Source organism: Apium graveolens, chromosome 8 (genome assembly GCF_009905375.1).
Source record: "Apium graveolens cultivar Ventura chromosome 8, ASM990537v1, whole genome shotgun sequence".
NCBI lineage: Eukaryota > Viridiplantae > Streptophyta > Magnoliopsida > Apiales > Apiaceae > Apium > Apium graveolens.
The window spans coordinates 4,342,812-4,368,610 of NC_133654.1; the positions used below are offsets into that span (position 1 = coordinate 4,342,812).

The window sequence follows — 25,799 nt, forward strand, 5'->3', positions numbered from 1 at the left end:
TATTTGCTGTATTTAAATACGAGGTCAACAGGTTTCAGTGTCCTGTGGTCAACGTAGTGCATGAGATTTCTCATATAATTATATGATTGAAGAAGGGTTTGAAGTGAACAGAACTGTACTAGTCATTTGCTGCCCACTGGACTTGAATGTTAAGGTATCCTGGATCATAAAACTGGGCTTGTACACAATGTGGAGGGGATCAAGTGTTCAAATTGATTGGAAAACTAACAAGCAAGAAGCAGCACCGTAAGAGCAACTCCAACCCTTCCTAAGTGTTAGCTATATCAAGGGCTCGGTCTCAAGGTTCAAAGTCACTTAGCTATCTTCTATAAAAAACACCGCTCCAACCACACACTCCTGTTAGGCAAAATTTTAGCCATCAAAAATTCATACGCCAAATCTGTTGGTCCCAATCTCGTTTTCTATATTTATCCAACTCATCACACGCTCAATCACTCACCGCTTCCGCCTGTTTTTTTATTTGCTCCATCTACATCAGTTCCGAATTCAGAGGTATGAGTTTATCTTTAATCATTTAATTTGCTCGAATTAAGGTTGTTGATTTCTTCGTTATTTTGTTTGATTATATCTTTGGGGGTTTTCCACCAGCTTCCTGATTAAAGAAATTGCAGGTTTTTATCGGTGAAATCTTGCCGAAAGGTAAATACATTTGGGGTCAACATAGATATAGTGCTTTCTAAGAATGTTTAGTGACTTGTATGTACATTCAAGTTGGCAATTCTGTGGTCTGGCAAGTTGACATATCTTCCTGATTTATAATCCGCTGCTAATGAAATTTTGTCAAGTACTCCCGATAATTAATTTTTCGGGTGAATCTTTCGACAAAATGTAATGAATAGGCGACCAGGTGGAATTTCTATATTGTCTTGTGGACAAATTGTAAATATAATGATACTTTTACTGCTCAAACTTCTAGCAGTGTGTCTTATGAAACTTTAATCTACTGATTATTCATATTGCATTCAATGTACCAGTAGATTGAATTCAAAGTACCATCGCCATGGGCATGAATATAAATTCATGACCATAAATTTCTTTCTGTTTGAATTTGAAAAAAATATTAAAATATTTTTTAAGAAATATAGTTAACACTATTGGAGCACAACATCTTACAGATTCAACAAATTTTAGCTAACAATTATTTTACAATATTTTAGCTAACCATTATAGCTACAACAAATTTTAGCTAACCATTATTTTACAATATTTTAGCTAACCATTATAGTTACCCCTCAGAGATGCTCTAATAATTTAAGTGATCGTTTGAAAAATCTTAAAATAAATAACTTCTAATTTAAACTGAATAAGTGACTTATAAGTGAAAAGTTGATGAATGTTTATAAGTTATAAAAATGTTTGGATAATTTTACTTATAATTCAGAATTCTTTTTACTTATATGGACTAAAATAAATAATTTTTAAATATAATTATCTTAATTCTTATATTTTAAGTTAGATTAATATTTTAAAGATATTTTTTTAAACTAAAATTAAAAAAAAGGCAAAAAATAAAAAAATAAATTGAGAAAAAGTACGTCGTTACTAACATTCAACTTATGAGCTTATAAGCTGAAAATTCAACTTATAAATTGGGTCGACAAATACTCGTCGATAAGCTGTTGCGAGCTTATAAGTTATTAAGCTGACTTATCAGATTTGCCAAACACGCCCTAAGTTTATATAAGACTTGATTTTTTATATAAAAAAATTAATAATATAGTAATCAAGAGGGAGAAATATTTGTACTTGTTTTATTAGTTGAACAGTTACACACTCACCATATCTTTGACAAGGTTCGAATTTTCAGCATCCCGTAAAAGAAGTAAGGGAGATCATCCCGTAAAAGAAGTAAGAGAGATACCAACATGAAGAGGTGCTTCTTTCTTCATTTGACAGTGAGACGCCTGTTAACTATATATGGTGAAAAAGAAAGGAGAGGTAAAGATTATTAAATCACATTTATAACCTGTACATTCTGCTGTATCTAGATGGCAAGCTGCAAACAGCTGACTCCAATAAGAGCATCTGAAAAAGCACTGAATGGGAGACAGAAGTAGCCATTTTATACAGTACCAAATGGATGAGACGTACATGATACAGCCATAAAGTTGTAGTATAATTTACATAGCAATTTCAGCTCAAGTCTTTTTTATACTCTTTTTTAAAATTCTGAATTTCAGGCATACTCTCCACTACCATAAATATTCAATTTAGGTTGGACGTTTTTTTCCGCCTTTGAACATTTTATAAAATACTACTAGCTTAAATATCGTGCGATGCACGGGTTTCCGTTATTATTTAAATTTTTTATTTATTCTGTTATTCCCTCTGTCCCGTTGGATAATTTACGTACACTGTTTGTACGTATTTCGAAATTTCAATAAAATATAGTTTCATAATGTTTTTTTTTAAAATTTTTTTTGAATAAAAGTTTAAACATGATTTTTAAAAAAAAATATTATGGAAGTATACTTTAAACGAGTATTGAGAAGCGTGCTGAAAAGTTACATAAACAATCCAGTGAGACTGAGAGAGTATATTAAAATTTTAAAATATTTATATAAATATGTAATAATTATAAATTTATAATAAAAATTATAGGATAGCACGTGGTCGTAGTTTAGTAGGATAACTAGACTATCTCTAGTAGTTTAAGAATTTAGTAGTTTAGCGGATATATACCACTATTTATTTATTTTTTAATAACAGAATAAGTCGTGGTCTTAGTTTACCGGTACTCTAAGTCTTTTAGTTTAAAAATTTAGTAGTTTAACGGATATATAACACTGTTTATTTACTTTTTTAATAACTAAAATTAGGTGATAACCGTTGAAAAATTTTCTAAAAAATTATATACTTGTTAAATGTCGATCATCCAATAAATTACCAGAGTGAAATAAACTCTCTTGAAAAATATGAATCCTAGAAGAGTTGATCATCTAATAAATTATACGAGTTCTGGTAATAACGAAAGGTACAAGTCTGAGTTCTATTTCAATAATTTGATCCAGTAAATTATACGAGTTCCGGTAATAATGAAAGGTACCCGTCTGAGTCCTATTTCAATCATTTGACCATCTAATAAATGATACGAGTTCTGGTAATAACAAAAGGTACAAGTCTGAGTTCTATTTCAATAATTTGATCCAGTAAATTATACGAGTTCCGGTAATAATGAAAGGTACCCGTCTGAGTCCTATTTCAATCATTTGACAATCTAATAAATTATACGAGTTACGGTAACAATGAAAGGTAGAGTCTTGAGTCCTATACGCGAAGATATTCGAGTTTTAGGTTTGATACAAGATTCTATATGCTACACTTGATAGTTTATGCAGGTGCATTATGTATGACAGTGTAAAATGAAAACTCAGTCCTGTGACTTTACACAAGAACAAATTCATGCCAAAAAAGAATGAATATTCGTGCAGGGAAAGAAACAAGATTCATTGTTATGTAATTAGAAAAGTTCCAAAATGTTGCAGTTGTGTACTCTTTAATGTCTTGGATGAATTGAAAAATCAGCAAACGAGGTTCATAAAAAACAGAGTCATTTGCATATTTTACAGACCTGTTTTGGCTCACCACGCTTCACATGCATCTTCACAATCCCAACACTCAAAACAGACAAAATAAGCAGGTTTCTTCTTCTAGATTTACCTCTTCAACATCAAGTGAATGGGTAGAATAATCCAAATCAATATCTTGAATTAAGGGTAAAAATTTTATAAGCTTTTAACTGATTTTTTTCGACAGTATAGGTTGGGATGTAATACTGGTCGAGCTGAGCACTGATTTTTTTTCAACACTATAAGTAGGGATGTACTACAGTCTATAGGTCGAGCTGAGCACTGATTTTTTTCGACACTATCGGTAGGGATGTACTACAGGTCGAGCTAAGCACTAATTTTTTTTCGACACTGTAGGTAGGGATGTACTACTGGTCGAGCCGAGTGCTGATTTTTTTCGACACTATGGGTAGGGATGTAATGCAGGTCGAGCTGAGCCGATTAGCTGATAAACGAGTTCCAGTTCGGGATTAAGTATTTTGTTACTAATGGGGTGTATTCAATTGGGATTTTGAAGGATTTTTATGGATTTTAGAAATCATGGGGTATTCAATTTGGATTTTAAATAATGCTTTAAAATCTGAAGGTATTCAACAAGGATTGGAAAAAGTCTTTTAAAATCTGAGTGTATTCAATTTAGATTTTAAAAAGTCAATCAAAATTTGGTGGTATTCAATTTGGATTTTAAAAAATCCATCAAAATCTGATGGTATTCAACAGTCCATGGATTTTCTTTTATTTAAAAAAGTTGTGGATTTTGATGGATTTGCTAGTACATTTTTAATATCTTGAAATCTCTTTAAAATACATGACATTATGATGGATTTCCAAAAAACTCCACAAAATCTGCAAGACTCTACAAGATTTTGGATCAACTCCATCAAAATCCACGAATAATTGAAATCAACGAAAATCTTTTAAAATCCATAGATTATTAACAATCCTTTAAAATCAGAAATGAATACACCCCCTTAAGATGAGCTTACTGTGATTCATTTTTCAAATCCTAAATAGAATTTAAAGAATCCTTTTTAATAATATATCGAGAAAATAGAAATGGACAGAAGAAAAAGAAGGGTGAAGGACAAATTTAGCCTAATTTTTTTATAAAATTAACAAAAATGACCGATTTCTAAAAAATTGGTCAACTTTAGCCGATGGGATACCTAGCTATATTCATTTTATATGAGATACCCGACTGTTAGTGGAATATCCCATATATGAAATATCCAACTACTAGTGGAGTATTGTATACAAATTGGAATACCCAACTAACTGGAGTATTCAATCGGCTAAAATTGGTCATTTTGTTCGGAATGACTTATTTTTGTAATTTTTTTTTAAAAATCAGATATTTTGTCACTTTTTCGAGAGAGAATGAAAGAGCTTGGTTAGCACTTAGCATAGGAATGCTTTTAGTAAGAAACATGGACATAGCTGAGCAAACAAAGGTTATTAGAGACTAGTATATGAAGTCTCTATCATAAGCAATTTGACCATAATCAGCAGTTCAGTACAGTATGCACAAAAAAAAGTGACATTCTAACAAAGTTAACAAGATTGCCAAAAAAATTTGAACTCTTATAGCGGTGCTAGCTAGTCGAATCATAACATAAATTGAATCCGAATCACCAAGGATGAGAAGTGGAAGGAGATCCGGAAGATGATGAAGAAAGATCACCATCATTACTATTGGAATAACTAGCTGTCGTGCCAAGTGACCGAGCATCTTTAAGAGGAACCGAGCATGCCTCGATGGGAAGCTTCTTCATCGGTGTCAATGGAGGTGTAATAGGGAATGCGGTACCACCATCATCCTCCTCGCTGGAGGAGCGACTTATCTCTAACCGGGATGGTGATGAGTCAGGAGTTCCGAATGGTGTATCAACGATACTTGTCTGGTTGACTGCGTTATCGTAAACTGGATTCGATATGTACACTAGATTTTCCTCACAATCAGAACCTGCATTCTTAGAAGTACTAGCACCACCATTATGATTTGGGACCTTCAGAACAGGCTGGAATGGGGCTGGAGGGGAAAGGGGTTCGGCAAAAAAGATTCTAAATTGATGAGAGGTGGGGAAAGGCTTCTGGGTTCGAGATTCTGATGCTTGTGTCGGTGCTTGAGAGAGTTGATTTTCTATGTCTACTTTGTCTTTACTAGAAACTGCAGGGAAGAGTAGGCTTCTTGGAGCCTTTAAAACTCCTTGCGCATGAAAGCTACTCAGAGACGTGATACATGATGGATTATGACTCTGCTGAGAGGAATTTTCAGCAGTCGAATTGGCAGTGCCAGTGGAAGTGGTGGTTCTGAGTCCTTTCCGTCGACCGAACAAGCCAGAACAGTAGAGCTCAGCTACTAGCACCAGGACCAGGCCTAGGACAATGGCCAAGGACGCTACCATCACCAGTGCTGCCACCATCATAACCTTGGATGCACCCTTCATCTCTCTCTATATCTCTCTCTCTCTCTCTCCCTCTCTCTCTCTCTCTCTCCCCTCTCTCTCTCTCTCTCTCTCTCTCTCTCTCTCTCTCTCTCCTCTCTCTCTCCCCCCTCTCTCTCTCTCTCTCTCTCTCTCTCTCCTCTCTCTCTCTCTCTCCCCTCTCTCTCTCCCTCTCCAAGTGCAAATTTGTGTTTGCAGAGGGAAAAGAGAGCTCTGAATTCTAATATATGGCCATAGAGGGCAAGTTTGAGGGTAAAATTTTTGGCGGTAAAGAGTGACTGACTGGGACTGAGTCTGGGAAATGGCTAAAGAATCTTTTGATGTGGAATTTGGTGGGCTTGTGTGGGGTTCTGCACTTCTGGGCTCTGATTCCTTTTATAAAGTACTACTTTTTCTAAAATATATGGTCAAAATGGTCAATTCAGAGGATCTTAAACTTCTCTATTCTTGATACAAACGAGAGATAGTAACAAATCAATTCTTTAAAAAAGAACTCAGGCAGCTAGGGACTAGTAAAATATGACTATGGCACAATGAACTTCAAGATAAACAGTTGTTGAACACAATTGAAAACAAAATATAGAACATATGTTAACGTGGTAGATGTAGATATATGCAGGTGCAGCCCATCCACTGTGGCATAGAGAACTCTAAGTCTATTAAAATCATAATTTCTGTCTTTTGATGTGTAAGTGTAACATTAAATCATGCAACAGTACAAGCCAAGTGACAGTTCACAAGTATTCCACATAATGCACACGTACCAGGTCAAAATTTGGCTCGCATTGCACAGATGAGAAACTCGGCATACACATATCTTAATTAAGATTATAGAATATTAAGCTACACTATGACTACTGTGCAGTGGGAAGGCTGATGATGTCATGTAAGATCTGGTGAATTCAGTGATTGATCATAGCTAGTTGTCAGATCACAGCTAGTGGAAACCAAAGCTTAATCCTTCTCAGTCAACACAATGCCCATGCAAATATATGAAGGCGGGAGATATCTAAAGTTCGACTTGCACATACCACTTTATCGTCCTCGCATGGCTGCAAACTGGGCAGCCAAGTCATCGTAATCTGGCAACTTGGGATGCACATGACGTGCCATGTTATCTGGCTGAAATGAATTGGCACGGGCGTAAACTTTTGTAGGCTCTACAAGAGCAGTTTGTTCACGAGGTAGAGAAACAGACCTGGTGGGAGGAGGAACCATCTCAGAATTCACATCAGGACCATCTCTGCTTCTTACATGCTGTAATTTAATACCACTAGAATCTATGTGATTTGAAGCATGAGCCTGAGACTTTTTTCTCAACTTCCCCACATCAAAATCTGATGGCTTTTTACTATAATGCAGCAACAGTTTATCCATCATTCTTTCTTCCTCGTCCTTCTCATGATGCTCATCATCAAACAGGAGCTGTAAACCCTTTCTTGGGTGCTCTTTTTTTCTGCTACTTGAACTTTTCTTTACAATCCCAATATCTTCAATCTTCTCATCATCGTAGTGAGTCGACATTGATTTTGATTGCTTCCTCCTACTTGATCTTGGTTTTGGCAAGGGTATGTCATTCTGATAATTAGGCTCTTTCTCATGATGATGACCATTCAATCTGGGGGGACCAAACCCTTCTTCACGGTGAGTATGATGTTCTTTGTGGTTCATATGTGTGTTTGCAACTGCATTGCCTTTGTGAAGGAGTGAAATAACAGCTTCATTATTGCTACTTGAACTTTTCTTTACAATTCCAGTATCTTCAATCTTCTCATCGTCGTAGTGAGTCAACGATGATTTTGATTGCTTCCTCCTTGTTGATCTTGGTTTTGGCAAGGGTATGTCATTCTGATAAGTAGGCTCTTTCTCATGATAATGACTATTTACTCTGGTGAGACCAAACCCTTCTTCAAGGTAAGAATGATCTTCTTCTTTTTGGTTCATATGTGAGTTTGCCACTGCATTGCCTTTGTGAGGGAGTGGAACACCAGGTTCATCATTGCTTACTCTCAATTTAACATAAGGCGCAGGAATGGCATTATCTTTAATTTTGACATAAGGTGGTGGCCGAGGACTGCTGTGGTATGACTTGAACCTATATGCCTCTTCCTCCCCCACTTTTCTTTTTGACATAGCAATATCAAGTCGACTATCATGTTCATTACTCGCGGATGAGTCACTTCTACCATCAAAACCACCAGGGAGTTTAGAAAAGTTGACAGACACTTCTGATTTTCCACGGAACAAAGTGTCCTGCTCTTCTTCGTTAGCGATTGTAGTCATCCTACCAATTTGCATTGTATATATACTGGCAGCATATTTTCCATTAGATGAGCTTCCCGACTTGTCTGCTTCTACCTCTCGCACCTTTTTTGTTGACGTCACAATAAGATGTTGACTGTTTGGTTCATTACTCATGGATGAATCACTTCTACCATCAATACCACTAGGGAGTCTGGAACAGCTCCAGCCTTCTTTAGTAATAGCACTCAGCTTTCGATCTTGAATTGAAGATATGTTGCCATGGGATGAGCTTCCTGAACCTACTGTCAGAGTTTTATCATCTTTCTGATTCGACCTATGTTTCTCCACATAATGCTCTGGTCTTCCTCGATATGAGATGTCACTGTTCTCTCCTTTTTCTCTACTGATCAGCAGTGGTCTATTTCTGTTATCATCATATTCTTGTCGCTTGACAAATTTTTTGTCCATGTCATCTCTCGTTGACACATTCCCCCCTTTGCTATTGTGCACTGTCTGCCCATCTGAAACACTATTGCTCCTTTCTTTAGAAATAACATCACGTTTGTCAGACTTTGAATTGGTTCCATTTCCATTAGAGCATTTGGAAATATCAGAAGTGATCTTGGGTGGTCCATACTTCTTGTTTTGGTCCTGAAAATTTAGTCAAACAAGTAAAAAACAGCGTCAACGTCAACCCTATACTGATAACAAGTAATTATTTTGGAATGAACAACTTTACAGAAAATTATATTTAGGGTAGGGTTGCAATGAAGTGAGATTACACATGACATTACTTCTCTTCTAACTGACAAGTTCAATGAAATAAAATCGACATGCCTGCACAAATGCAAGTGAACTAGCCATCCTTTGCTCAAATCCACGGGAGTCCCATCTGATTGAAAATTCTAATGCTATGTCGCGCAACAGTTGAAGTCTCTTCTCCAATGTAGGAGGCCTGGAAGCTAGTTTATCCACAAACTAAATTTAAAAAAGAAAAACGGGAAAAAAACTGGTCAGATGAAACGGCATAACATTGAAAAGTAAAAAACAAAAACATTATTTTCAAACACTGTATATGTACATAGAAATTACCACTTGATTTACAAAATGTTCAATAGAATTTCCGTATCGATCCTGAAATGCATCTCGAAGGTCACGTAGTTCTGGAAGATCAGAAAATCTTGCTGCAGCAAACATCAAAGATCCCACAGCCTCCCTGCAATTTTCTGGACATTCCCTGAAGGGAGAAAAGGAGGCAAAAACTATCATGAGATTCATGACACGAATCGATTCTTCTGCAGGTTACATCAATAGAAGATAACCTAACTTTGACATATCAGAGGTCATAGTCCTATAATATAAATTCTCTTTTAATAATATAGAATTGATATACAACACTACAGTTATTGGTGAATCTCGGGTAACAGTATATGAAGTTCAAACATAATAGCATTTTGTTTTTTGAAAATAGATGTAGTAGTATAACTGGTTTAGCTTCCGCTGGGTTTCGGAAGGAATCCAGAGGGGAACAAAAATAAGGGTTTAGGGGAGTATAAAAGATAATATTAATACAAAGAAAATTAGTAACTGTATGTGTACTTCATTAAAAAACTGTTTCTATAAATTAATAATTGGCATAAACTTTTTGACATATGCACGTTTTATTTACTTATATGTCCTCAAAGTATTTGAATAATTCATGTTTACCAATCACATCTTTAGGATTTTATATGGAACTATTTTAGCAAAATTTGAGAGAGCAACAAACTTAAAACCTTATTCACGTAATTTTGGAGAAAAGTTGCCATCCATACCTTTGTTTTTGCATTATGGAAAGGTTCTTCAGTATAAAATCACACGTGTACTCAATGAAATCATAGTGAGATAACAGGCAAAGTCCAGCAAGAAATTCTTCAGTCTGTTTGACCATCAAGCATCATAGAATTTTAGTAAGATGCATGCATTAATTTACAGGCCATTACCTATGACAATTTAATACGTAATAACAATACATGTGCATGTTTTAAACTGAGTAGAAGAAATGATGTAGGCGAGCAAAAGGTAATTTCAGAAATCAGGTGACTTTTCAGAGTTATACGAGCACCATGAATACCCAAAATATAGTTCTCTCAGTATCCACACACTCTCCAACCTCCTACCCTTCTTCTGTTCTTTCTCTACGTCTATGATATATACACATCATTTGCAACATTTCTACCATGTACATGTTGCAAACAAAAGCAAATTTAAACAAGTGGGACATTTACCACCACAACTAGGAGCAGCAAGTAAAATGTGTAAATTCTTCAAATATCGGCACTTCATCTTCTTAATAATATATATTCTTATCTTACTTCTACCACTTTCAAGTTTTATGCAAAAAAATGTTATAAACAGTCTTTAAATCTTATGAAGATCATCACTAACGAAAGCACATCCCTACATCTCAAGTCTTAGAAGTTAAAACCTAATCCGACATTGTAACTCAATTCTATAAGAAATGCACTAATTATACTTACTCATTTACCACCTAATCATGCACAGTAACAAACAATAAAAACGAAAATCGATCACGAATTACATTACCCTTCCATAAGCATTGATATCAAGCCCATTAGCAAGCAACTTAGCCAGATCCTCCTTCAAAAACCTCTGCTTCGCTTCCGCTCTCTTCCTCAACGCCTCTAACCTCGTCTTAGTCGGCTTTATCAACGATTTACTGCACACATTCCCCAAATCAAACAACTACATCACTTCACATATTAAACATCAACAACATTACAAACATCGAAATCACACACTAAAACACCTCAACTCACCATTTCGACACGAATCCTCGCCCTAACAACCCGTCCAACATCTCGAAACCACAATCTAAAAAAAATCAGCTCAAATCATCAATACAACATCAAATTTATACAATTAAACACGAATAAAACACATAATCAACATCATCAACACTAAATTAAATCAAAACAACTCAAATAAACATACAATATAATCGCAATCATTTCGAAACTAATTTAGAAAATTCAGCTCAAATCATCAATACAACATCAAATTCATACAATTAAAACACATAATCAACATCATCAACACTAAATTAAATCAAAACAACTCAAATAAACATACATTTTAATCAAAATCACAATCTTTTTCGGAATAATCCAAACAATTCAGCTCAAATCATCAATACAAAACACATCAAACACATGAAATACATACAACTAAACACAAGTAAAACACATAATCAACACTAAATTTAATCAAAACAACTCAAATATTTTCCGAAACGAGTTTAATTTTTTTAGCTCAAATCATCAATTAAACATCAACTTCATGCAATTAAACACAATTAAAACACATAATCAACATCATCAACACTAAATCAAATCAAAACAACTCAACTAAACATACATTATAAACAATCACATACAAAACATGTAAGTATATGTGTGTATATATATATGTATATATAAGATTAAAGTGTAAATAAGTTACCAAATGAAGCAAAACCCTAGCTCTTCAACACAGCAATACAAAACATGTATGTATATATGTATGTATATGTGTGTGTATTGTTGTGAAGTTAGATCTTGAAAAAACACACACAGTGTGTGTGAATTTAAGAGGAGGATACAAAAGGAAGAAGCTTTAATGAAGAAAATGTGGTTTTATAGTGTGTGTGTTTATTGGATTATACGTACAAGTTTTGTGTGTATAGGTTTAGTGGAGCTTTAACTAGCTTTTAACGGCGTCAAAGGTGATTCAAATTATACTTGAGTAGTTTAAAACTTGTGTTGACGACATTGATAATGGTTTGTTTTGGAAAATGAAAAATAAAATAGTCATCCGTCCCAATTTATCTTTCACTTTTGCACTGTACATTCATCGTATAGTTCGGTTGATTATCTTTCAAATTTTTTTTTAATAAATATTCAAATTTTAAATTTTTATTCACAAAAAAAAAATTTAAAAATAATCAACCGAACTATGCATTCAATGCACCTTAAATTACGTGCAAAAGTCAAACTGAACAACACTAAAAGTTAAAATTTAGCGAAAAGAGGCTATGTTAATGACTGCCTGTGACCGATTTCGATACGGTTTGTCGGAAGAAAAAGGCATGATTATCGAGAATAAAAATTTGTCTAGGTTTTTTTCTTACATTTATTTATGATTTTTTTTGTCGGGATGTATTTTAAAATTTTAAGTAACTTAAGAGGGCGTTTGAAAACTTACATTTCATTTCAAATGAGGTATTTGAGTTGTCATTTCAAATTTTCATATTTATACTAATACTAATATTTGAATGTCATGTATTTTAGATAAAATTCAAATTCAAATTCAAATTTACAAACAGCTTATTTAATTAAATTTAGAATTCCAAATGAAATCCGGTCCTAAATGGACCATAAATTCAAAAATTCATTATCGATGATGAACTAAATTTGATTTATATACAAATCAAACTTTAATAGTGAAACATGATTTTCCTAGCTTGAAAAAATTAAATACTGCTCTACTTATTTAATTTAGCTTGAAAAATTTATTCTCATTTTCGTTAATTGAATTTATATGGCCAGTTAAAGGACAATGATGACGTGGAGCGGAGTGGTTTGTTAAGGTGGTCCATAGTGAAGATAAGGTGGACCCAAATGGGTGATGAGGAGAGATACTGACCGTTGGATGAAGTGAGTTTGCGGAGTTGGTCAACATGGTGGGCTTAGTGGAGGGTCCAGATTTTATGAGACAGTTGAGCGTTTGAGTGGGACCCACATGTGATTGAGTTTCGGTTCGTGTAACAAACGTTTGGCACGACAGGGCCGTTGTGTTAGTGGAAAAGGTGATTATTAAAAGTAACTGGCCCCTTAAACTAGTTTAGTTATTTATTAATCTTGCTTTTACTTCATTTAATTTAATTATTCAATGTGTATTTTTACTAGTATTTAACTAATACTCTGATTTTTATTTTTTAAATTTTGAAATTTTAGAAACATTTTTCAATTTAATAGCAATTTCTTGGCCTATGTTACATTAAAATCGGAAAAATTATTACGAAAAAAATTGAGTTTCATTAGAATGTAATACATTTTTTGTTCTTTTTTTGTTATCACATTTAAAAAGCTAACATATTAAGTAAAATTAAATTATATTTCTTCTTTTCACGTATATCTTTAAATATTGCATTAAATTGTGAGTTACACGATGCCATTTTTTTAAAAAGTGACGGCCAGAAAGAAACAAGTACAGTTAAACATCTTTAAAATAACAGGATTGAGATCAAATTTTTTTTACTTTAGTAAATTTATTACTTTATCGGAAGTAAAAATACCGTGTGTCTATTATGTTAGTACCAAAGAAAAATATTATTTTAAGGAGATTATTATTTTATCGAGATTTAACCGTATATGATTTTTTATACAATATTTTAGAGTACGATACGAGATATAAGCCCGCCTAATCTTAGATTTGCTCTTAGCCCCTCCCCATAATGTTTGATTCAATGTTGTTCAACACTTTAAAGTGTTACACACTGCAGAACAACATGCAGAAACATGGGGGAAAGGAAGGTACAACAAAACTTAATTATTGATATCAACAACCAGACAAAAGAAACATAGTCATATAATTAGAGATCAACTCAGCATAGAATGTTAACATGATCTTCTTTATATCTTACTGACAAATAAAGCCAATCTTGTTTCTTTCGACTAGATTTAATCAAACCTTATCGAACAAATTAAATAGTAATCAATCAAGTGCCGCAGATTATGTGAACATGGCTAACATGGACCCTGACTGTGCATTATCAAAACTATTCAGCTAAGTCCTCACTGCACAAGACTATATTCTGTAGCTTCACGAAGGAAAATGACAAAAACAACATGCTGTGATTGCTATGTATCCCCATTTTTGACTGAGGTTTCCTTGTTAAATTCGACTATAAGTTAGTTCGACAAGATAATGTTAGAAGTTGTCCCACATCGTTTGTGGGAGGGGCAATTTGCTAAAATATAAGCAGTCAGACAACTCCAATTAGTATGAGGCTTTTTGGGAGGTGCCCAAAAAAAACAAATATGTGCGGGCTCGGCCCAAAGCGGACAATATCATACTAATGTGGAGTTAGGCCTGCTCAGCAAGCCCAACAATTGGTATCATAGCTATGATTGAAACGGTCCATAACAATCTCATATGGGCTCCAGAAATGACCTAGGAAGAGGCAGATGGGCTTGCCCCAGAATAAGCTCAAGAAAAGGCAGACAAGCCTTCTAGTATGGGCCTAGGGGAGCAGAAACGGTCCATAACAATCTCATATAGGCTCCAGAAGTGACCTAGATGGGCTTACCCCAGAATGGGCTCAAGGAAAAAGGCAGACAAGCCTTCTAGTATGGGCCTACGGGGAGCAGATAGCCAAATGGACTTTCAGTATGGGTCGAGGGGGAGTCTGGTCACACTGAAGGAGGCAGAATCGACAGATGTCAGGTCCGATGTGTGAAGGGGGAGATTGTTAGGAGTTGTCCCACATCGTTTGTGGGAGGGGCAATTTGCTAGAATATAAGCAGTCAGACAACTCCAATTAGTATGAGGCCTTTTGGGAGGTGTAAAAAAAAAAACAAATCCGTGCGTGCTCGGTCCACGTGCTCGGTCCAAAGCGGACAATATCATACTAATGTGGAGTTAGACCTGCTTAGCAAGCTCAACAGATAAGTGATTACGAGCTTAAAGGTGAATAAGTAAATTGTGTCGGTCAAACAGGCCCTAGTAGAAATACACAAAATTAAACTTCAATGTTTGCAGGGCCGAGATATATAAAACCCCTGGCTATATGCCCCAGGCTATATGCATATTTCTCGGTAGCTAGATGTATTCAAGTCATTCCAGTTCTTCATTTTCCACAAATTTCAGATAAAACACTAACATAAAGTATATTTATGTTCATGATCTTTGACAATCTTTTCAGGAGACTTTGAGAGTAACTATTTCAACATTTCTAACTTCAGAGTTATGCAAACTTATCTCATTAACATGGAGTTTTAAGTTATCATTGCACAAGTCATTTAGTCATAATCTATACTATAATAAAATAATTGAACGAGTTATATTTTGTTTCAAAGGTTATTCTTTTATTTTGATTATTAAAAATAAAAATATATACTAAATTATTAAACAGTCTACTCCAGAAACTACTTCCCATCACATCTCCTTCTTAATTTTTATTATAAAACTATAATTATAATATATTTATATAAATTTATTAAAATTAATATATGATTGAATAATTAAAATTAAAATTTATTTAAATATTAACGGAACCCGTGTATCGCACTGAATTTAAACTAGTAATCATAATACATATTCCATTCCATTTGGGTTAAATAATTGTTTCAAAATAATCAGATGATATAATTTTTTAAACTATATATTTTGGTCATGAAAGAACATTTTTTGTTTACAACTAAGAGCTATTAAAAATAAACTTTAGTGGATAACATTGATTTTGTCATTTTAACGTACTAACAAATATTTAAAATTTGAATAATTTAATGGTATTAAAATATAATATTTATATTATACAATTACGAGATAACAATAAAACTTAAATATACCACCGACTAATGAAGATCATATGTCCAATATTATTTTTATCTACTTCATATGATCAAAGTTATAATATTTATATGTTCTTCAACTGTTTTATTAAAGGTCTAATATTGATATCTTATCCAAATATTTTATGTCAATTTGCATGACATTATAATTCTCCTCATGTATTAGTTTACTCCCCTAACTTCCTAATATACCTACATGCCCATTAAAAAAAACAAATAAAGGAATATATGCTACCATTTCATCCATCGTACATGTGTTCATTTTACCACTTAAAAGTGTGATTTATTTATTTATTTATTGTAATCATAATATTTTAACAGTAAGTTATGAATTTTTGGTTTTACTGCTCAACTTTATGATTTAGAACCCGAAGAACTGCAAATAAATGACTCCATACCTTTTGTTTATGTTCAATTAAAATTTTAATAGTTCATTCTTGTAAAAGAAAAAGAAGTTATTATAGTTCATTTAAATACAATGAAAAAACTTGAATTATCTATCCTAATTTTATCGGTAATGTCAAGCATAAACAGACAAAATTTTGTTTTTTTTTATCATTAAATTTTTTGAAAATATATGAATGCTCTCCGAAAATTTAAAAATATAAGAGTATATTCACAAATGTGGTCGGTGTCCCCCCGAAATATAATTTTTGGATCGGTCACAGAACATAGATACATGTTCAAATATCGGATTTGATAATATTATCCAAATTCGAAAGATAATTGTCCGACACTGTCCAAATCCGAAGGACAATTGTCAGATATAGCTACTCGAATTTAAAATGAAAATGTTCGAGTTACATAATCCATTTTCTTTTATCAATATTAATATTCGGAAACACCCGAAGAATAATTGCTAAAGGAACGTGATAATCAGCTACATCTCCCACTTATAAGCCAAATATATATACAATTATTGGACTAATGTAACACAGTAGTCGCCGTTTACCTCCCACTTATAAGCCAAATATATATACAATTATTTGACATGTTTGGCTAACAGCTGTTTATTAACTTATAAGCTGATAAGTGCTTATTTAATGAGTGTTCATCGGTCCAATTTATAAGTCTATTAAACAATTTATAAATTGATGAGTTGAATGTTAGTAACGACATATTTTTAAAAATTTAGTTTGATTTTTTTGTTTTCTATTTACTTTTATATTAAAATATATGTTTGTAAATATTTTTTTAATTTAGAACTCACGAATTAAGATAATTGTATTTAAAAAATATTTAATTTGATTTATATAAATAAAAAAATTCTGATTAATGATAAAATTATCCAAACACTTATATAATTTATAAATATTTATCTACTTATTACTTAAAAGTCAATTACTAATTTTAAGTTATAAGTTATTAATTTTAAAATTTCTCAAACGAGCACAATTAACTTGTTAATTATATTAAGTTCCGCAGTGTTGCTCTGCCCTGAGTGAAGAATTAAAATGTGCATCATTTAGTGGAAAAATATTCAAAATATTAAATGACGGGAATTTCCGTCCAAAATATTCATAAAATATGTATTAAAAAGATGCATATTTACTTTTTTAAAAAATAATAAAAAATATGTATTTCAAGAATGTTTATTTATTTTTATATTTTAGTGAATACATATGTACACGATGCATAATCTTTGTCTTTATAAAAAAAATGATAAAATATTTTAAGAACATGCTGCCAATCAACATTTTTGATATTTTGAACATTTTTTCATCTGCCCCGCCTGAGTATACTTTCCTTGCAATCCCTTTTTCTTTTTCAAGGATTACAATAGTAGCTCCATAAAATCTTCAATCTCCATTATCTTCAATTGCCACCGGTGGCAATTGATAACTGTATACAGTAATATTTTATTTGTACATTCGTTTCATCTAATTAATACAAACACAAATTCACACCTATGGTATGGTACCGAGAAGTGAGAATGGAGCCAATAAAGAACAATGAAGCAGGAACCCATGTTCAGTAAAAACTCTATAAATTAATAATTTCGGGACCGGAGAAATTTATTAATTTAGAGAGTTATTAATGTTAGGAGTTGTCCCACATCGTTTGTGGGATGGGCAGTTTGTTAGAATATAAGCAGTTAGACAACTCCAATTAGTATGAGGCCTTTTGAGAGGTGCCCAAAAACAAATCCGTGCGGGCTCGGCCCAAAGCGGACAATATCATACTAATGTGGAGTTAGGTCTGCTTAGCAAGCCCAACAAGTGGTATCAGAGCTATGGTTATAACGGTCTATAACAATCTCCCGTGGGCTCCAGAAGTGACCTAGGAAGAGGCAGATGAGCTTGCCCCATAATGGGCTCAAGGAAAAGGTAGACGGGCCTTTCAATATGGGCCTAGGGGGAGCAGATAGCCAGATGGACTTTCAATATGGGTCGAGGGGGAGCCTGGTCACACTGAAGGAGGCAGAATCGACAGGTGTCGGGCCCGATGTGTGAAGGGGGGGATTGTTAGGAGTTGTGCCACATCGTTTGTGAGAGGAGCAGTTTGCTAGAATATAAGCAGCCAGACAACTCCAATTAGTATGAGCCCTTTTGGGAGGTGACCAAAAACAAACCCGTGCGGGTTCGGCCCAAAGCGGACAATATCATACTAATGCGGAGTTAGGACTGCTCAGTAAGCTCAACAAGTGGTATCAGAGCTTCAGGTTATAAACGGTCCATAACAATCTCAGATGGGCTCCAGAAATGACCTAGGAAGAGGCAGATGGATTTACCCCAGAATGGGCTCACCCCAGAATGGGCTCAAGGAAAAGGCAGACGGGCCTTCCAGTATGGGCCTAGGGGAGCAGATAGCCAGATGGACTTTCAGTATGAGTCGAGGGGGAGCCTGGTCACACTGAAGGAGGCAGAATCGACTGGTGTCGGGCCCGATGTGTGAAAGGGGAGATTGTTAGGAGTTGTCCCACATCGTTTGTGGGAGGGGCAGTTTGCTAGTATATAAGCAGCCAGATAACTCCATTAGTATGAGGCCTTTTGGGAGGTGCCCAAAAACAAACCCATGCGGGCTCGGCTCAAAGCGGACAATATCATACTAATGTGGAGTTAGGCCTGCTCAGCAAGCCCAACAAGTGGTATCAGAGCTTAAGGTTATAAACGGTCCATAACAATCTCCCGTGGACTCCATAAGTGACCAAGGAAGAGGCAGATGAGTTTGCCCCAGAATGGGCTCAAGGAAAAGGCAGACGGACCTTCCAGTATGGGCCTAGGGGGAGCAGATAGCCAGATGAACTTTCAGTATGGATCGAGGGGGAGTCTGGTCACACTGAAGGAGGCAGAATCGACAGGTGTCGGGCCTGATGTGTGAAGGGGGAGATTGTTAGGAGTTGTCCCACAACGTTTGTGGGAGGGGCAGTTTGCTAGAATATAAGCAGCCAGACAACTCCAATTAGTATGAGGCCTTTTGGGAGGTGTCCAAAAACAAATCCGTGCGGGCTCGGCCCAAAGCGGACAATATCATACTAATGTGGAGTTAGGCCTGCTTAGCAAGCCCAACAATTAATTTATCGATAAATTAATAATTATTAATTTATAGAATTTTTAACCTATTATAATGTACATATCTCTTAGAATCAACTTGAGATTCAACATAATTAGTAACCATAATTAGTAACCTTGTAAAATTAACAATGACTTTTGAAGTTGTACTATATAATTAATGTAAATAAGATTAATGAATGTGTTCAATAAGAAAAGTTAGAGATAAGCTCCAAATAGACTTGAACTTTAAAATAAAACAGATAACTATTGAATCATATTTCAATAAGGTGTAATATATTTTGTCAGTTCCTATGCATTATTAATTTATGATTTTCTTGGGAGTGAAAACTATAAAGGGATTTCCCGAAAAATTATTATCTTATTATTTTATCGAGTTTTTCAATTTTTTATATTGGCCCAGGTCGGCACCAGACAAATTTATTATTTTAGAGAGTTTATTAATTTAACGAGTATTAATTTAAAGAGTTTCTACTGTATATCATTATTTTGGATTAAATAATTGTTTCAAAAGTTTAAGATATATTGATTTTAAAATTTCTACTTTGGTTGTATTTTTTAACAAAAAAATTGATTGTAGAAAGATGATATTTTTTTAAAAAAAGTTAAGGGCTATAAAAATAAATAAGTTGAAATATTTAATTTTGACTAATAATAATAAGTTCACATATGGATGCAATATTTTTTATAAAAACAAGAATTTGGGATGAGTTACAACTTAAATAAATATACCACCAGTATATAATTCAAGAAATAAAAAATACAGCATTTTAAGTAAATACAATGCTTATAAACCGATCTCATACAAGAAACAGGAATAGCTGCAACTCAAAAAATATAAAATACTGCATTTTAAGTGCATGTGCTTACCTAATTTCCATTTAAAACTCTCCATATATATTAATTTTCTCCACTATCTTATTACTGTATTATATATTACCCATAAAAGTAAAATACAAGTAAATAAATTTATGCTCACACTTCATACCTATCATGTGCATTTTTGATATAAGTGATTTATACATGTCAATTTTCGCATATGAAATGTATTTTTTTGTCGGGACATATGAATTATATTTCAATTCTAAGTTTTTTATAATTTTTAATTAGTATTTTAATTAATTAGCGTAACTTTATAAAAAAAATTCATTTATACTTTTCACAATTAAACTTATTAAAAGAAACATATTCATACTATATTACTATATAATTTTCAATGTTCTCACCGCATCTAGTCTTCAATAAGATTCAGGGTGATTGCGGTACAGTTTGGTTCGGGTTAGATATCAAATCAGAATTAAAAGGAATAATTACAGTTTTGTAAAAATTCGAACCAACTCAAACTTTGTAATACAATAAAATCAAATCACTCGATTCGATTTTACTCGGTTCGGTTTCAGTCGGTTCGATTTAGCGGTTTTTGGAGGTTAAAGGCATTTCTTATTAATGAACTCTGAAAATAAAATAATATTTCTTCTATTAAAACATTCTTTTTTAAAATTCACATAAATAATTAAATAATTATTTTTTCATATCAAAGTTAATCATTCATATTAATTGCAAATAACTAATATTTAATAATATGTTGATCAATTTAATTGTAACACATAAATGTTAAATGCAAAACATATGTAAAAGCCTTCATCATTATTTTTAAAGGAAAGTAATGCGAAATCAATTAATATTTATGATAAGTTGGTAATTATTTGATAAGATTTAACACGAATTTAGTTTATAATTATAAGATAAATTTGTTTACGTAATGTAAATATAAACACACACAGATATATATATATATATATATATATATATATATATATTGATGTGGTTCGGACTGAAAGTGGGTTGAGTTAAAATCAACCCAAAATCGCCCCATATGTCACGAATTTTTAAATTAATTGAACCGTAACCTCAAATCACATTTCAGTTTCGGTCTGGGACAATTTAATATTGGATCGATTTACACAAATTATGCGGTTTAACCCTAACCATGATTACCGTTAAAAAGTTCGAGAAATCTAATATGAACGAAAGGAATGCTAATAAATCATTACGTCACAGGTTTAAGTCCAATAAAATTGCTATCGTTTTTTCAAGGACTAGATAATAATGCCATAAAATCTTCAACCTCCATTATCAAATGTCAAATTATCCACAGATAACTTGACCGTGATACAATAACCGTAATGTTTGATTACTACTGCCGCAATACAATCACATTATTTCATTACGACGAATAAATGCTAATGCAATCAAATATCGCGGTTGGTATATCCAATTTAACGATGGTCGGGAATAAGTTCCCTTATCTAATATTCGAAAATTAATAACATGAATTATATAATATATATATTTAATGAGTAATGTTGAGTATATGTAATGGGTTAAAATCTGTAACTACTATTATGTAAAACATTTTATAAATAAATATTATAGTGATTATGTAAAAAGTTCTCTAACTCCAACGGTGCATTATCCTTGATTAATTTTTTGGCAAAATTCCCTAATGTTGACTATATTTGTCGAATCAGTCCAGAAATGTAACAAAATTATACATCATCTTTTATCATTAAAAAATAATTATATAAAAATAATAAATTAATTATAACATGCTATTTTTAAAATATAATTAATTATTAAATCCAACTCCATCGGAGTCCATCACCATACAGATTCATCAAATTTTATATAATCATTATTTTATTTAATTTTAACCGATAATTTCAACAAATATGATCGAAGATACTCTTAGCAATTAGTGTATAATATTTTATTTGTACATATGTTTCTTTCGAATAAAAACACAAATTTACACTTAGGTGATAACATATACATCAGGTTCCATGTGCGTATAATTTAGGATGAAGGGGATAAATAAACAATATTAATATACAAGTGATGAAAATAATGAAAGGTTAAAAATAACGGATTAATTACACATTTTGTGACTGCAGGGTAATAGTAAATACCCATTGTCCAAATGGGTAATCTTATGATACGCATGTGAAGTAAGGGTGTTATGTGTTAAATTTATTTTTTCAAAAGTGTACGCAAGTTTTAGTTGGATAATGTACATATTCAAACATATAGTATACCCAGATAAGAAATGCCTCATGAGTCAGAACATGTCGTTTAAATGTGGTTTACCTTGGTTCACATATTTTGCAGGCTATTGCGTGAGGCCGTAGGGTTTACCCAGTACGCACCCGAAGTGTAGCGGCTGCGGATTAACTACGATAAAAAAAATAGAAAAATAAAAATAAGAAATGCGGGATTTTTTTAATGCGCATGTGTATTTTGGGTATGTTATAGAAATGTGCTCCCCAACTTATAATTGCGTATCTAAATCGTTAAAATTCGCATTCGCCCAAATAAATTGTCAGTTTTGTTAATTTTGTTAAAAAAACCTATTATTTTTTACATTTTTTCTATAACTTACCGAGAACATGAAGTAAGAACCGCATTAGAATATCGTGCATACTCGTTTTGATGGTTCAAGTATACAAATGATAATTATTTTGAGTCAAATATTTATTTCAAAAGTAATGAGATAACCCTTAAAAATAGTAAAAATATAATATTAATTTTAAAATTTATATATTAGTTGTAAAACAACATTTTCTAAAATAAAATGAAGGGCTAATTAATTATTGTTTTAATATTTAATTTAAATAATAATAATAAATAACTTTATACATCAACAAAATGTCTTATTAGTTTTAAGTGTTTACCCAGGAATAAATATATGCTTCAAGAACAACATATACATGTCTAAATTCACTCTAATTATAATATTGGGTGACTAAATTATTGATTACGTAATAGAAGAACCATTTGTACTAATATTTTAATTCACACTAGTTATTTTATTAGCCGACAAAACTAAATTTGTCAATTTTATACCACTCACTAAAACATTTCCTAGAAATTAATTTTTGTTACAATTTTAGTTTGCTCTACTGTCTTACGACTTCTAAATTCTGCCCATAAAAACCTTTAATACAAATAAACAAATTTATGCGTAATGTAATGTTCATACCTATTGTATGTGTTTATCACCATGTTATTTTAAAGTTTGTGATATATGCATGTCAACTTTTACATACGATTTGTGTTTTGATTCTATTTTTTAATAGATTAATGAACTAATTCATGTTTATTTGTTATATCAGTTTCGAAGTCTTTTCAGAAACTACTACAAACACTACATCTAATGAGTTCCTTAAATTACAAAAGTAGTTTACAACGGTTTGTTAGATGCATTTCCTCGTGCAGCTCAGGCTCCTCGTAAGACATGGAAAGGGTAACTCATTGAAGCTGTAAGAGCGGGTCCAAGAGATATCTTATATGGTGTCCTAAATTGAAATTTAAGGCATATTATAAAAAAAATTGATCCAACAATGTCGTAGTGATAGTACAACATCTTTGAGCCTTATTTTTAAGTCACCTCTCTCGTTGCCCTATTTTATATTTTATAATATATTATTGTACGCTCTTTTTTTTTCTCTCTACTATATATTGTATTTTAATGATGAAAGTAAATTTTTAATAATAAAATATTAAATATATAATGAGAATAAAGCACATTGTTGGAGTTGAAGTTAGATAAATATGTCCTAAGTTACTAGGACATAATATTTTATATTATATTTAAGACTTCAACTAAGACATTGTTGGACTTGTTCTAAATAACAAAATTTATATTTTATATTATATTTAAGGCTTCAACTAAGACATTGTTGGACTTGTTCTAAAGAATAAAATTTATGGAAGTCTCACCACTGAAAGGGAAACCATATGCTTTCTGGCTTGTCCCCCTCCTCTTTCTCGGAATCGTCTTCTTCTTCTCCTTCTTCTTCTCCTTCTTTTAGGGAAACACATGATATTATACCTATCCCCATACCACTCTAACGAGATTACTGATTCCAACCCGATACCACATCTTAAACCAAATTACCCCCAAGTTATTTTTAAGTTCAAAAGCCTCCCCTGAAAATAATGTTGCAATTCATTTTTCAAGGATTATATTACAATTCTGAATATGCAACATTCTTCACAATTTTCATTAGAACTTCATACAATCTCATCTTCGATGTTCAAACTATTTACTGATTACAAACTTACTTGTTACTAGCACTACTTGTTTACATTTCTTGTTGAGTAAGTCTTGAGATATGAAATAACTAACTAACCAAAACCTATAGTCTAGTCTGATCTTTATATGAGGCTGTAAGTTACAGCTTGTGTTGAGCTGTCATTCTGTTATAACAGAATGTTGGATGTCTGATTCTTTGTTGACAGGCGATGATGTCGTTGTGAGATCACATATCTCAACATCCCCCCTCAAACGAGGAAGAGTAGAAGTCATGCCAAGTTTGCCAAGAAGGTCGTTAAAATGTGCAGAAGGAAGAATCTTAGTGAAGAAATCAACCAATTGAGAAGTAGTAGGCAGATAAGTGATATGTAGAAGGCCTTCTAAAACTTTATCCCTTGGGAAATGAACATCGATTTCAATATGCTTAGTGTGTTCGTGATGAACCGAATTTTTAGAAATGTGGATGGCACTCTGGTTGTCACAATGAAGAGTGACATGTTTGAGATTAGTGATACCTAACTCTTCGAGTAAGCGAACCAACCAAGTCACTTCGGAAGCAGCAACAGACATGGAACGATACTCAGCTTCAGAGGATCTTTTAGAAACCACGCTTTGTTTCTTGGATTTCCAACTAGCATGAGAGTTTCCAAGAAGTAAGATATAATTAGAAATAGAACGGCGAGTATCAAGATAAGCACCCCAGTCGGAGTCAGAAATAGCCTGCAGAGTTCATTTCCTTTTAAAAGAATTCCCTGACCCAAAGTAGAAGCTACATATCTGAGGACATGGGATAAAGCCAGGAAATATGGTACTCAGGGTTATTTGAGAAATTGACTGAGATGTTGTACTGTGAAAGCCAAATCTGGTCGAGTATGGGTGAGAAAAATCATTTTACCAACTAAACATCTGTATTGTGAAGGATCATGATAGAGATCACCTTCATTAACTTGAAGTTTGAGATGTAAAGGCAGAGGGGTCACAACAAATTTAGAATTAGTAATGCCAGCAGCCTGTAAGAGTTCAGTAGTGAACTTCTTTTGAGTTAAAGAAATCCCTATAGAAAGGTAGCCAATTTCTAATCCCAGAAAATAACTCAGAAATCCCAAATCCCTGATATTAAACACTCCATCAAGATGAACCTTTAAACTAGTAATGTTGTGATGATCATCCCCGGTAAGAATGATATCATCAATATAAACAACTACTACAGTGATCAAAGCAGCTTGCCTCTTGATAAACAAGGAGTAATCATTCTTAGATTGAGTATAACATATAGAAATCAACTCACTGACCAGCTTAGA

At 33.0% G+C, this 25,799-nt stretch overlaps 2 protein-coding genes across 3 annotated transcripts; both read right to left on the bottom strand.

The window, feature by feature from the left end:
• Window positions 1–4,969: 4,969 nt before the first annotated feature.
• LOC141681010 (uncharacterized) lies at window positions 4,970–6,403 on the bottom strand. The gene has a single exon (XM_074487075.1). The coding sequence runs from the start codon at window positions 6,035–6,037 to the stop codon at window positions 5,219–5,221; it is 819 nt and encodes a 272-aa protein (XP_074343176.1). The 5' UTR covers window positions 6,038–6,403; the 3' UTR covers window positions 4,970–5,218.
• A 267-nt stretch (window positions 6,404–6,670) lies between these two features.
• On the bottom strand, window positions 6,671–12,010 carry LOC141681009 (uncharacterized). 2 transcript variants are annotated; one of them, XM_074487074.1, is made up of 8 exons: window positions 11,780–12,010; window positions 11,098–11,152; window positions 10,865–10,997; window positions 10,093–10,196; window positions 9,371–9,515; window positions 9,116–9,256; window positions 7,233–8,929; window positions 6,671–7,156 (listed from the first exon to the last, which is right to left on the bottom strand). In XM_074487074.1, exons 2-8 carry the CDS (start codon window positions 11,136–11,138, stop codon window positions 7,003–7,005), a joined length of 2,415 nt encoding a protein of 804 aa, XP_074343175.1. In that variant the 5' UTR covers window positions 11,139–11,152; window positions 11,780–12,010; the 3' UTR covers window positions 6,671–7,002. The 2 variants fall into 2 exon arrangements, with proteins under 2 accessions (XP_074343175.1, XP_074343174.1); XM_074487073.1 differs by having other exon boundaries at window positions 6,671–8,929; window positions 11,780–12,005.
• Between the last annotated feature and the right edge of the window lie 13,789 nt (window positions 12,011–25,799).